Source organism: Nematolebias whitei, chromosome 8, assembly GCF_014905685.2.
Source record: "Nematolebias whitei isolate Nwh7 chromosome 8, NemWhi1, whole genome shotgun sequence".
Classification (NCBI taxonomy): domain Eukaryota; kingdom Metazoa; phylum Chordata; class Actinopteri; order Cyprinodontiformes; family Rivulidae; genus Nematolebias; species Nematolebias whitei.
Window position 1 is genome coordinate 21,568,511 of NC_056505.1, and position 14,111 is coordinate 21,582,621.

Sequence of the window (14,111 nt, forward strand, 5' to 3'; positions counted from 1 at the left end):
GAGCCAGAACTCTAAGTGTGAGCCAGAGCTCTAAGTGTGAGCCAGAGCTCTAAGTGTGAGCCAGAACTCTAAGTGTGAGCCAGAACTCTAAGTGTGAGCCAGAGTTCGAAGTGTGAGCCAGAGCTCGAAGTGTGAGCCAGAACTCTAAGTCTGAGCCAGAGCTCTAAGTGTGAGCCAGAGCTCGAAGTCTAAGCCAGAGCTTGTACACTGAGCCAGTGTGAGCCAGAGCTCTAAGTGTGAGCAAGAGCTCTAAGTGTGAGCCAGAGATCGGCTCTGCTTCTTCTCCTTTTCTTTTTCTCACTCATGGAGCTGGCGCAGCGGACTATTCAGCCAATCATGGCTGTTGTTCTGAGGCAAACGCAAACACATCACTCGTAGGTAACATTTAGAAAAGCACGATTGGCTGGAATTTCCAGGCAATCGTGCATCTGTTTGCGGACACAGATGCCTTCAGGGTTCACAAAAAAACTCAGTCAGACATTTGCGAGAGGCTGATGACAATCGATTACAACCACACATTCACGGAATGGCCAAATTATCGTATATTTGGCCTTTTTTGGGATTATTGATTGTACAGAGGGCAAAATTGTCGTATGAATACGATAATTATCGTACACCTGGCAACACTGCAACCAACCAACAATCCGAGCTTGCTCCCCAACACCCGACACTGACATAGGAATAAGCTAGCGGCGTGAAATACACACTCTCTAGCTAAAAAGCTAAAGGCAGCACTCACGTTGCCTCTTCTCTCAAGCTGACCCCCCCCCCCCCCGCCCCCGCTCAAAAACTGTTGGTACAAGCTGCGCTCAGACTCAGACATGTCTCCGTCCCCTCCCTCAACAAAAATCATGGATGAGATGAGCACCCCGCAATGGCAAGTTAACTAGGGGAAACACTGGAACCACACAACATAAACGCAAAGATAAAGGTCAGTTATAGAAAAAATTATTTATTTAAAATGTATTTTACATCTTAACACACAAGTCTAATATTTGAACTAAGCTACTCCTTATACTGCATATCAAACATATATATATATATATATATATATATATATATATATATATATATATAAATGCTGAGTGGGTTAACAAGAAAACAGGCTAAAATGAAGGCATTTAAAATTCCTGTACTTAATGTTACAGGTTGCATTGTACATATATAAAACATAATAAAACTGAGCCTAAATAATGTTACTGGGTTACATCAGGCCTGCACATTTTCTAGGAAATGACTCAACTGACCTTCATCTTTTTGGGTGGGGTGGGGTGTGTGTATTAGAGTTGTAGAAAAAAAACTGCTTCCTTTTGATTTATTTTTCATAAAGGAAATGTGATATTAAGCTGTTGAAAATTTAAGTGTAAGTAAAACACCTATATTTGCCATTTTTGTTCCTCTGTTAATAATTAGCCAAGAAACATAAAAAAACATAATTATATGGTTTTTTTTGTAACAACCATGACTACTTAAATGTAAACATTTATTGACTAAAATTGCCTAAAAATTTTTGTTCAGATTTTTTTTCCCGTTTATTCAAGCTTATTTAAAGGCATAAATATCTGCTGTGAACATGGTGAAGAGCTTCTACAGGGCACCTCAGTGTTCAAATATTGTGTTGCGTTATTATGAAGAGCTGGTGAAAGACCACAGGGGGAGGATACCTGGCCTCCTGCATCCTGGTTGTACAATATGTGTAAAGGAAGCTGTTCTTGCTGGCATGTGTCACTCAACACCTGGTCAAAGACGTCAGGTGTGTGGTGAATATATAACTGGCTCAGAGCCAAGCTAAGGATCTCTGTTTTTTCCTTGAAGAAGCGTAGCTCTGTGCCTTGACGTCGGGCCAGCACCAGCTCTCGCTGCGCCACCTGCAGCTCCGCTCCAAGAAGCCCTGGTGACCTCTGCTCCCGTCCCAGCCAATCCAGAGCCATGCTGCTCCGCATGTACTCATCAAGGCCCCGCTGAGAGTAATAGGAAATCACACTCTGATACGGAGGGGAGGAAAAACAGAAAGTAAGTAATATTAGAGATGTTTTATCAAAGTTTGCTTTCACTATAATATGATGTTCATAAGGACAGAACTTGAAAGGTTGGGGGGGGGGGAGGCCCAGAACATGGAGGTGGAACTGATGTCAACATTCATGTGTGATACACAGCTGTAAATTATTTAGTACTCTCTTTTTATTTGATCAGTCATTTATGTACATAATCACCTTTCAACACTTGCTCTTGTCAAGGGCGGACACATTTCCTCCTCTCCCTCTCCGCTTTGCTCCGCCCTGTCTGTGAAACTGCTTTAGAGCCTCTCTGGACATGCTCACCGCCCGTGGAATGTCGGCGTCATTATGTGCTTGTTGTGCGAGTTTTTTTTCCCATTATCATGCTGTTAACCTTCAGCCAAAGATTAAGAGCATGTTAGGAATTTTTTACTTTTTTTTTGTCTCCAAACCCTACGTGTCATTTTCACCACTTTATTGTCTGTCCAAACAGGTCTCACTTGTAAATGAGTCTTCGAGGCTCAATGTGATTTATCTGTTTAAATAAAGGTTGAATGAATGCTCAAATGCAATGTTTAAACTTTTTTCTTTTACCTTTGATTCAAGATGAAAAACAGTCCAAACAATGGCTTGAGAAATAAAAGGTTTTGTTAAGGCAATTTATGTTCTGTGAGCTCGTGAGCAGCCTTTTTAGTTGCGGTCTTAATTTCTTGTAGGCTATGGTGCCCTCAGTGACCACCCCTTAAAAGCTTTTTTAACCCCTGGTAGATGTCTAGGTTTGTACCTGTCGAGAGCACTGCCTTTCCTTTAGAGCCTTCAGTGTCCCATTCCAGTGCAATAACTGGAAAACAGTCATCATATCCTACAGAGAGATAAGGGAGTGAATGAGTGAATAAAAAAAAAAAAAACACCCTAACAGTGTTTGTTATTGCTACCAAGACATTTTTAAATTTCTAGCTAAGTCTAAGATAAGCTAAACTGTGGGTGATTGGTTGGACAGGGTGTCACGAGTCTTAAATTTAACATAAGATTCACTCAGATTAGTAAACCAGCACCTGGCTGAGCAGCTGTTGTGTGTTCGGAGCTGGTGACATCGATGTTAAACACCAAGTCTGAAACTGATCTAATGGGTCACAGATGGAAAGCATCAGCTTTCCTGAGTTGAAGTTGTTTGTTTTCTACGATTTTCTAAGTTACACCTTCATGTTACAACATGTGAGTACATCTATAAACTATATGAAGATGCAAGCTTTGTGAAACAGTGTGTGCTGCTTTTAATGTGTCCAAATTCTAGTGAATTGTGCATGTATGTAGTGTGTGTATTTCTTAGAGGGTTTCCATTTTTCACGAGTTGTAGGATAATTAATAATAAACACATTTGTACTGTCTGCAGTAATGTTTATTTACACAAAGGTAGAAATATTGGCTGTTTGTACCTCATCTTTCTGTCAAGGTCGATACTACATTTAGCTGAAATCTTGGAATGTAACAAATTTATTGAAAGGCTGTATTACCACTTATATATTTTCTAATTAAGTATAACACTGAAGCTCATAGTCTGCTTACAATATACAAGATCCCCTAGTGCAAAAAAGAACCAAGAGAAAAAGACACAAAAATGTGAACTAATTACAGTAGGCCATTTGTGTTTACCACATGATTTATGAGCATAGTTAAAATAAAACAACAACTTTCTGTTTCACCTGGAACTCCAGCATGGTCCTTCCCATGTAGGAGTGCAGCAGCAGGCTGTAGGTTCCTATACTGGTGCTCGAATCGCACGCATCATCCGAAGAGACCTTTACACAGAGAGCAGCGCAGATCCAGATTCATTTTGGGACTGATAATGCTAACTTGTAGTTCTTTTGCACTCACAGCACTCTCTCTGACTGCCTGATTCAAGCTCTGTGTAATGAACTCGGAGCTGATTCGTCGACAAGGCAGCTCGTTGACGAGCGAGTTCATCAGAGCCACACGAGCTGCGTCCCGGCGAGCCTCCGCTTGAGTGTCACACACCTGAGGACGAATGGGGATGATGATGATGACAGGCACGGATTAAAACGTACAACCGAAATAATGCATAATGGGGACAAGATGAGAAGATGGAATAAAAGCAAAGTAAAGCAGAAATATGAGGGTCAGTGGACGTGCATCATACTTTTACAGTTTTGAATGATTTTACATGTCCATGCAGCTAACTGTGGGATCAGAAAACAAATCACTGTCAAAGTTAGGACACTAGAGACATTTAAACACAACCAATCACAAGACCTTCGCTGATCCACTTGAAAATAAGAATTTTTCACCCTCATCTAGATTCTACCAAGCGTTTCTCAATGCGTTTCTTATTGGCCAAAAAAAGCCCTTTTGTCATAGAATTAATATATTTTGTGCTTTTCTCCTCTTAGTCACTGATAAATAAGCATGATCAATGGTGGTTTCACTTTTGCAATTAGTTATATGACCTCCTTTTTCTTCTTTCTGTGGCTCCCTGCTACAGCACATCATCTCTCTCGACCCCTTCGACTCCTTTCATATTGTCATCCATGAACCTTCCCTGCGGTCCATCCTTTTTCCTCCTCCCTGACAGCTTCATATTAAACATCCTTTGTTTTTTTATATATACACTGTATGTTCACTATCCATTCTCTGTACATGTCCTGTCAATTTCAGCTTTGCCACGGTGAAGAAGCGTTTAGCTTTAATGCCACACAGAAATTAAACAAATTATCCACAGATGTGAGCATCTCCCTCTATGGCATGGCCCTCAGCCAACAAACCACTATTTTGGCCCACACACCATATCCTGAAATTTTTTCAAGTAAAAAAACAAATCCTTTTAAAAATCCGAGGATAAGTCTGTGACCAATAAAATTTGAGCTTGAAGAGCATGTGGCCTTTTGTCTGGGGGTGGAACCATCCTCTTTGGCACCACAGGCACCTTGGGTACACTTACTGCTAGCAGAAGGTGAGATAAATTTCACTTTTTAGTATGTTTAATTTTAAAATACTTTGTACAAAAAACATCTGTGATGTGCATGAGCATATTTGATTTAGTAAATACACTTTTTGACTTTATTTATATGCAGAAATGGTAGTTTTTCATTTGTTGCCTCAGGGCAACATTGTGCAGTTGGACCACTTTAGTTTGACCAGTAACAGAAGCAGAAATGCAGAGTTAACTCTCTAATACATATATTTGCTGTATTATCCACTACAGAAAACAGATACAAAAAAATTTATGGGTGCAACAAGAAACTTGATGGAACTGTTTAGGCTCAGTCCTTCGACAGTGAGGAAGAGTGGACCAGAAGGTGTGAGGGAGATGATGGAGATCAGGGTTCAGTCAGCAGTGGAACCACCTGGATATGATGTGATGTGTGTGTATCAGCAGGTGAAGAGGTTTATGACCTACTCTCTTCATGCCTCCTGATATATATTTTGAAAACAGATGGCCTGTCTGATGAACATGAGTCTGTGGATAAAGAAGATTTGTCTAAGGAAGATGTTCCACCTTCACCTGGGTGGAGAACATCCCACAGTTCCAACATCACTGATTACTCAGAATGGCACATCTGCTTTTCAAAATCAGACAATCCTCTTAAAAATATTTAAAAATATATATTTTTTGAAGGCAATCTGGAAGTACAGCCTATTTCTAACCTCCCGATTGAGAATAAAATTCTGTTGGGGTTTTTTTTGAGGGGAAAACAAACAAACATAAAAACACTAGATGAAATTGTTGTTATTGAAATAAAACTTCCTCTAATGTCCAACAATGTTCAGTCAGGTCATCTGGACATTTTTTTTTGTTTGTTAAGAGACGTTTCACCTCCATCTGAAGGGCTTCGTCAGCCCTTCAGATGGAAGGCAATAAACAACTAAATAACTAAATAAATAAAATAAAGGAACTGTCCTGTCCAGATGACCTGACTGAACATTGCTGGATCTTTTTACCTGGATGATTGAGCATGAACTTTGATTCCTCTAATGTATTTATTTCTCGTTTGTTCCTCATTCTAATATTATACAATAGAAAATCTTGGCCTTTTAGTACTTTTATAGCATCTTGTTGGCCTGAGGCAACAAACCAAAATTCTGGTGGTGGCACATTTTGTGATCAATATATTATCAGGGATCCCCAAACTCCTAAAAACAAGAGTGCTTTTTTTTCCTCCTAATATAAAAAATTCATGCCATATATAGAGGGTTAAATCCAGATTAAAACTTTTATTTTTTTGTAAGGCTTATGATTTAGATATTTGACATATTTTAGAGACTTGCTTATATCTGGTTTTGCATGTTTTTAATTATTATTTTTTTTGTTTGGTCTTGGAACGTGAGCTCTGTCTCTGACATACTCCTTTCAAATCCAGTCTATTTGGTCATTCCCAATAAAAACCTTAACATCGTCCTCTCTGCCACCTGCTACTACCACTTCTCTCTCCCAGTTTCTCTCTTGGAACTCCATCATTTGCCTTCTTTACCCACAAAGGGACAGTGCAGCTTCTCTGACATTCTCTTTACTTCTTCATCCACACTAAAGTAAACTTCACATCTGTAGTGCACTCTCTGGGCACGCAACAACACTCTGCTCATCACCTCACTTTATAACCTGGCTTCAGCAACTGCTTCAGCAACTCTTCCACACATCATGGAATTACTCATCAATCTTAAAGTTACCACCAATTGTTGTTAATAATGAATACATTAGCAGCTGATATTACCGTTATTATTATTTTGCTTCCTGTTTTACTTTTAGAATATTTAGAGCAGATTGTAGGATAAATATATTTGGTTGGTTCACCAAATATGACATTTCCAGCAGCCCTGTAGAAGCATGCAAAATAAACTATCAAGTAAAGTAACATTTATAAACAGCGGTGATGGTAAGGAACACACTTTATAGTTGCCAAAGCAGCTTCCTCCAGGAAGTGTGACGTAGCAGATGTATGGAGGACCAGGAGAAGGTGCAGACTCGTACAACAGAAGACTTTCTGTCTGCATCTTCCCACCAAAACCTTCTGATTCACTGGGTGGATTAGTGAGCGGAGCTCCGTGCTTCTGCTCCCAGAAGTTATGAAGAAGGGCCACCACATTCACTGGAAACACAGATATCCCACTGATAAAACCATCCATGATGTTGGCGTGCTACATTTATACATAAAATTATGACGATAAACATTTAACACACAAATTATTTCTTAAGACCGTTCAGCAGTTATACATAAACTTTAAACCAGAATATATGGTACGCCAACATTCCTTTGTGTGTTTATTGGAACCTGAAGGAAACACCCCAGAACTTATTCAGATTAGCAGTTTCTAATACAAGCTTATTCAGACCGTGGAAATGATGTCATGTCCCCACATTCCCTCATTTTAGGCTAAAAATTACAATTCACGTTGTGGTAGCAGGGATAACTTAGACATTTGTGAGTGACATGAAAGCACACCTCTAAAATAATCACACAAACTAAAACTATTATTTTCCTATAAAACTAAGATCAAATCTAGTTTTATTGTAACTTACAGTCTTTGGGGCTGGTGCGAGTCTCGCTCTGCGACAGGTACGACATGATGCTCTCCTCCAGTTTCACATAACTCATCTTCATCCCAAGTTTAGTGTCACTGCTACAACCAAAACACGACACTGATAATTAGCAGCCAACACTGCGATCCCTGCTCAGGATGGGGGAAACTCCAAAATATGAAGGCATCTCTCTTCCTCCTCCACTCGTGTGAACATCTCACTAGGGTTTCTCTTTTGAAGCAGACCACCTTTGTCACTCTCCCTGCCAATTAGCTCAGGGGGCCCCTCGCTCCCTTGGCACATGCACACAAACAGAGGTGTAGAGCTGGAATGCAGAACCCCTCCCCTCTGGCTGTGCAGCTGGTTAATCCCCGCACAGAGCTGGACAGTTTAAGACCTGCACAAAGTTGCCAAGTGAATAAGAAATCATAAGTATTTTGCTTTAAAAACAAAAAAAATTAATACATTTATCATTTAAATAGAATGTGACGTCACAGCGACAATTCTGTCCATCGAAGATTAACTAGGACATGTGGGGGGAGGGATATTTTTTGACTTCACTCAAATTTGGACCAACTAAGTCTGGGGTCTGAGCTCCATTCAGCCTCTTCTCTGTGAATGGCCTTTGTTCAAGTAGGAATTCAAGCCCTTTTCTTAAAACTTCTTGCACATAAATTAAGCAAAATCTGCAGAAAGTGTGTTTTTATCTACCAGGTTCTCATCATTTTCTTCTCTGTGTCATGTTTTATTTAAGTAGCAGGTGTATTTACTATATCTAAAAAAAAAATCATGACTTTAAGTCCAATAGTCAGAGTTTAACATAAAAAAAACTTATATGCATTGCACATTACCAAAGCAGAGCAGTAACTTTGATTAAAGCACTTTATGTTTTGTTTATTGCAGCCGTGTCAACATTTTTGCATGTTTAATGAGGAAACAAAAGTTTTACTTGACTAGCAAGTGTTAGTTTTATAGAAAACAGTGTTATGATGTGAAATAGTTTCAGGGTTGTTTCTCATTAGTCTCTGTAACACAACACAGTTTAGCAGTTGTGCACTGTAAAAGATCATTGTACATAACACCACTTTATTATACTAAATGGTTAAAAATTATATTGGATTTTATATAAACAGACCATAGATTAATACTGAAAAAACTCAGTACTCATGTTTAGGAGAATGTGTTCAGACAGAAATACAATCAGTTGAATCTTTTTGTCAATAATCATCGATTTCTCTACAACAGTAGGAGCAGATGATTGGCTGAACAGCAATTCTCTTCATATTTTATTCCATCCATCACGATGTGTTTAAGATTATTCCCAGGAGATAAAAGGCATGTTGACATGAATTCTTTGTCCATCTGATGTTATGACTTATCCCCAGAAGGAGGCGCTCTCCATGCTGGACTTGATGGTACTTTGGTTCTCCCTTCTAGATTTTGTCACCAAGCTGGCCTCTCCTTTCTGCAGACGCCTCCTTTGTGCCGACTTCTGCTGTTTGGTGAGCTGCCGCCGCACTTTCTGACGGACGACCTCCTGCAGAATGTGCAATGACGACAAGTTAGTGCAGAATTAACGTGCTCACTGTGTGTGTGTCTACAAGAATAACATTTTACAAACTTTTACAAACTGCTCGACTTGTGTGAAGACACTTTAGCAGCACTTAACAAGACTGAACAGTTTTTCCTACTACAGTGAATTTGTTTCCAGGTAAAAATGTGTTTTTATGTATTCAAATCAGATGGCAGATTGGTATTTTAAAATAATATAATACACCCAGCTCTCTCGGCCACACCTATAGACAACAGTGTAATACTTGCCGGTGATATGGTGGAGCAGCTCCCGATGCTGTTCATCGTGGCTTCACTGTCTGTTCTTCTTCTGTGTTCTGCGGTGTGCTGAAGACTGTCCAAATCTCTGCAGCAGAAAAACATCCAACTAATATTATGACACAAACATAGGCTTTATTCACAAATCAGCTATGAAGTTTGATTCATGCAAGGCAAAATCTCAGCCCAGTGTTTGAAATTGCCACAATGCAATAAACTTAAATGTTTATTTACCTTTTTTTTAAGATATAATTGGGGCTTGTCCTCTGTTAATGCTGTTTTTGATGCTACATGTGTTAAAATGGTGGCTAACTGCTTTAATTTTTTAAAACCACGTGTGAAATAAAGATCACTTCTGTTTAGTTGCAGTTTAAACACAAGCACAAGGTCAGTGGTGAAGATGTACTTTATGACAACTCTGGAAACTTAACACAATAAGCAAAATAAAGAAAATTAAATGTTGTGCTTTTGCAATGATGAGAGAATCTCACCGCCTTACCTCATCAACTGCAAAACACAAAGGGCTTGTTCTTTGTCTGGTACTGCACTATTTACATTTTAGCACAAGCTAGCAATAAATTAAACGGGCAAAGTCTGCACACAATGTACACCACATTATGCAAACACTGCTCCGACCCAGAATAAGTTTGTGTACGTCTATATGACATTTAAACTAGAAGCGTAGTATCTGATTTATAGTGTAGGGAAACATGGTTAACTTGGATTGTAACAAAATATTATATAGGTGAATGGGTTGCAAAATACACCTGAACAGCTTGCTTTAAGTATTAACACTGTGTGAGGAAACCTTTAATCTTCATTGATTTAACACAATTCAAGCCACAGTCATATCACTGATATTGGTGGACATTTTCTTTCCTCACTCTAACAGCTAGGGAAGATGATGCAAATTAATGTTTGGTCTTATCCTCACTTTTAAACTTCTTAGCAGGTGCACCCATTCTCCTTAAAGTAACTGCTGCTAGTCGTAATGATGCTTTGTGGAAATAGCAGTAACAAAGCAAAGGCCTTAAAACGGTTGAAACTTTGGTTCTTGTAGTCCTCGTTTGTGCTGAGCGATGAGCTGTTTGTTGATCGACGTAATGCTAATCTTAAACGTCATCATAAACTTATTATTTAATTTTGTGATTGCTTTATTGCCCGCTCCTAGACGAAGACGTGGTAAGATCACAACTGCAGGTTTGAGCTGCTTTTGCTTCTTCTGTCTAATGAACATATTTGACATTGATTAAAAGTACAAATCCCACTGAAATAAGTGACATCACTGTACATTCAATTCTGTAATAAACATCAACAGTTTAGAAATTACAAAAATATTCCATGTGCTTTTAGCTTACGTTTGCAGAAGGTAATTAGAGCATGTTCAGGATACATAAGTCTTACTGACTAGGATTCTACTTCAGAAAAATATTTAATTTTAAAGTTTTATAAATGATGAAGAGGCCAATGTGTTGGAGTTTTACTGTGTCATCATTCCAGTGAGTTTACCTGAAAGGTTTTAACTCTTTGTTGGAAGCAGAAAGGTCTGTGAGCTCCGGACACTCATCATCTTCTTCCTTTAACTCTTCCTCAAACTCCTTGCCTGTTTCCTCATCAGCTTCAGCACTTGATGCCATCCGAGTTACTTCTTTTGTCTCTTTACTACGTTCCTCCTCCTGATCTTGTATCTTTGCATGTAGTTCACTCACTTTCAATCCCTCTAGTTCTAGCATTGTTTGGTTATATTCCTCTATGTCCACACTTTCCTCCACGCTTTCTGCCTCCTCATCTGTCACCTCTTCTTCATCTTCTTCTTCTTCTTCATCAGTTTCCTGCTCAGGTCCACTTGGGTCTAGTAATGCACCATTTGTCTCCAGATCTTTTGTGAATCCACTGGCTGAGACTTCAACATCTAGAGAACAAGAGCGCCTGCAGGAACCAGCAGAAAAAACAGCTGTTCTAAGAACGTCAAAACTCATAAAATAATTGTCAGGTGTGTTTCTAGCAGGTACACAGTGTACACAACAGTATTTCCTTTAACCTATAAAATATAAGAAGATACCTGATGTCCTTGAAAGTTGGAAAGAGCTCACTTTCATAATTATATCGCTTTGCAAAAAAATCTTTGATACACTTCACATCGCGGTCGAAGTACCTGCAAAAAACAGTTGACGTGGTAAGTAAACCTTTTCTTCTTCTCATAATTACATTGATTTTAACTCAAATTGAAGAACCCACCATTCAGCATTGGGGTGTGATGTAGACACCATCTGAGGAAAGTCGATCATAGTTATGTGGTCCTGGTCATCCAGCATCAGGTTGAACTCATTAAAGTCTCCATGAATCAGGCCGTGGTTAGCCAGCTTCACGATAAGGTCCATGAATTCACTGTAAAGACCAGCTGCATCCTGCAACTCATGAACTTGACACCTGCAAGAGCAGGATAATGCTTACATATGAGGTGAGGAAAACCCATTAGTGTACCATGCAGTATGAAAAGCAAGAAATTAGATTTACATACAGAGGATATCCATTGATGAGCTCCATCACTACAGCATGTCTGTTATAGTCCACAGGCTTGGGAACAGGAAAGCCTCGATCATACAGAGCCTGGGAAGAAAAAGGAGTCAGTTTAAAAATAATGCTAAATGATCGCTGTTTCACATTTCCCTAATTGATGGCAAAGATTTTCTGTTCTTCATAACTTCCTGTTGTTTGACTCATTACCTTCATATAGGCAAACTCCTTCATGGCAGAGAGACGTGAGAGGTACAGCCAGGACATGTTCTTCCGGTGTTTGTGGTAATCCCTCTTGTTTTTTAGGTTCCTGAAGGAGGTACGACCCAGCCTGTGGAGCTTCAAAGCGTACTGCTCCCCATTTGGACTCGCCACAATAAATATATCTATACAAAGTGAATAGAAATTTAGTTCCAATTCTTAAGCAGGTAAATTTTATGGGAATGACCAAAAATAGAATTCTGCTTTATTTCTTTTGAATTTTTAGAACTGTTTTATGACTGAAGATAAATGAGTGAAAATTTGTTGCCATAAATCTTGTCCTAAACTGAAGGTTATAAGTTTATTGATACGACATTTCTGTAATTTTGTAACATGTTTCCTGCAAAGTTCAATCACTAAACACTTGATTTCAAGTAAACGCCATTAAATTAAATAAAACAGTTTGCATGACATCACTGATATCTACCAAATCACAGGTCCAATAAAAAGAAGCTTCTAAAACTAGTATTTATATGAATGGTGTTTATTTTTCTACCTGACTCTTTGCCCACGCCCATCTGGTTGCCAACTGACAGTATCACTTCTCTGGAGCACAAAGTCTTCAGAGCCAGGTAGTCGTATCCTCCATAGTTCAATCTGTAGCCCTGCACAGCTAAAACCAACACACAGGACTTCAGAAAATTGATCTACCAGCCATTGTCTCCATCTCAAGGTGCGACATAATGCCAGCTCTTACTTTTAGTACGTTCATAGACCACAAGTTTGTGTTTCACAAGTTCTCTGAGGATTTTGTTGCAGCCACCATGTTTGAGGCTTGCAATAGATGACAGAAGGCTGACTGGAACAATCTCGTGGTTCTTCATCCCCATCTCGACCTGAGCGAGGAGAGTTCACAGAGAAACAAAAGAAAGATCATGAGTGTGGGATACACAGTCACAAAGCAGAAAGATGAACTGGTGAGATTGAACAGTTTTTGCCATCTATACTTTCCATCTGCTCAGGGTTACAGATAATGCTTAGGCTAATCTGTTTGATTATAATTAATACTCGTTTATTAAATTTTATATTAAATTGCACAGTACTAAACAATGAGGCATGCAAATACTGGTAGATGGCTAATAAAATGAGGTGTTAATCGTACTACAATTTAACCACTTGTATTTACACTTGTTATAAGGGATTTTCCTCTCGATCACCAGCAATACCTTTAGCTCCATAAAGTTATATTAAACAAACATCAGCTGTTACTCTATGTTTAGCTGAGACTGGGTCAGGTTATTCGGTCAAACGGTCCAGCTAGCCTAGCTCAGGCTAACTGTGCTCGAACACAACCGGTCGGTTAGCTCGGTACCTACAGCGGTGAGGACACGGAAGTCCTCTCGAGATAAGTATCTCAGCATCACCACATTAAACTTCCCCATAGTTCCTTTGATACACAAACAGCTAATGAAAATAAACTGCTATGGTTAATAAGCTGCTTCGGCTACCGGTTAGTCGCCACACTTTCAATAAACACACGTGCAAAGCGGAAGTTCGCTGATGACAACTACGTCACTTCCTTTTGCTTTCTAGTTTTTTTCTTTTTTTTTTTACATGCAGCAGGAAAAGTACTTTTATGAAACCACAATTAAAATCCAGACTGCTGCTGTTTTCACAAATATATAAATTTTAGGCATTTGTATTTATATAAATGTCTACATTTTTTTATTACAGTACTATGTTTGTCTTTGAAATTATGTGTTGTACACCCAGGTGGAGAAGTGGGCAGCTGGCAGGGGAGTTGACCCTGCGACTTTCTGGTCCCAAGTAAGCTGCCCTACCTTACACCATCTCGGACCCTGCAGAGTATATATATATATATGTATAAATAAATAAATAAATAAAAACTAATTTAAAAAAAATGTGTGCGTGTGTGTGTGTGTTATTATTTGATAATTCAATATTCTGCTAGTATCTGTGTGGTTTTATTGTATCTTGAAAAAAATAATGAAAATCCCAATTTAAGTTTTCCA

General features: G+C 39.0%; 2 protein-coding genes across 2 annotated transcripts; both read right to left on the reverse strand.

The window, feature by feature from the left end:
• Positions 1–1,532: 1,532 nt before the first annotated feature.
• LOC119413412 (protein limb expression 1-like) lies at positions 1,533–7,720 on the reverse strand. Its single transcript, XM_037680461.1, has 6 exons — positions 7,531–7,720; positions 6,900–7,099; positions 3,873–4,013; positions 3,701–3,796; positions 2,782–2,859; positions 1,533–1,985 (listed from the first exon to the last, which is right to left on the reverse strand). The coding sequence occupies exons 1-6, from the start codon at positions 7,610–7,612 to the stop codon at positions 1,533–1,535; spliced, it is 1,050 nt and encodes a 349-aa protein (XP_037536389.1). The 5' UTR covers positions 7,613–7,720.
• Positions 7,721–8,436: 716 nt separating this feature from the next.
• riok2 (RIO kinase 2 (yeast)) lies at positions 8,437–13,628 on the reverse strand. The gene is made up of 10 exons (XM_037680462.1): positions 13,455–13,628; positions 12,836–12,974; positions 12,635–12,751; positions 12,088–12,263; positions 11,882–11,970; positions 11,599–11,790; positions 11,423–11,515; positions 10,870–11,289; positions 9,352–9,448; positions 8,437–9,067 (listed from the first exon to the last, which is right to left on the reverse strand). The coding sequence occupies exons 1-10, from the start codon at positions 13,518–13,520 to the stop codon at positions 8,906–8,908; spliced, it is 1,551 nt and encodes a 516-aa protein (XP_037536390.1). The 5' UTR covers positions 13,521–13,628; the 3' UTR covers positions 8,437–8,905.
• Positions 13,629–14,111: the final 483 nt, after the last annotated feature.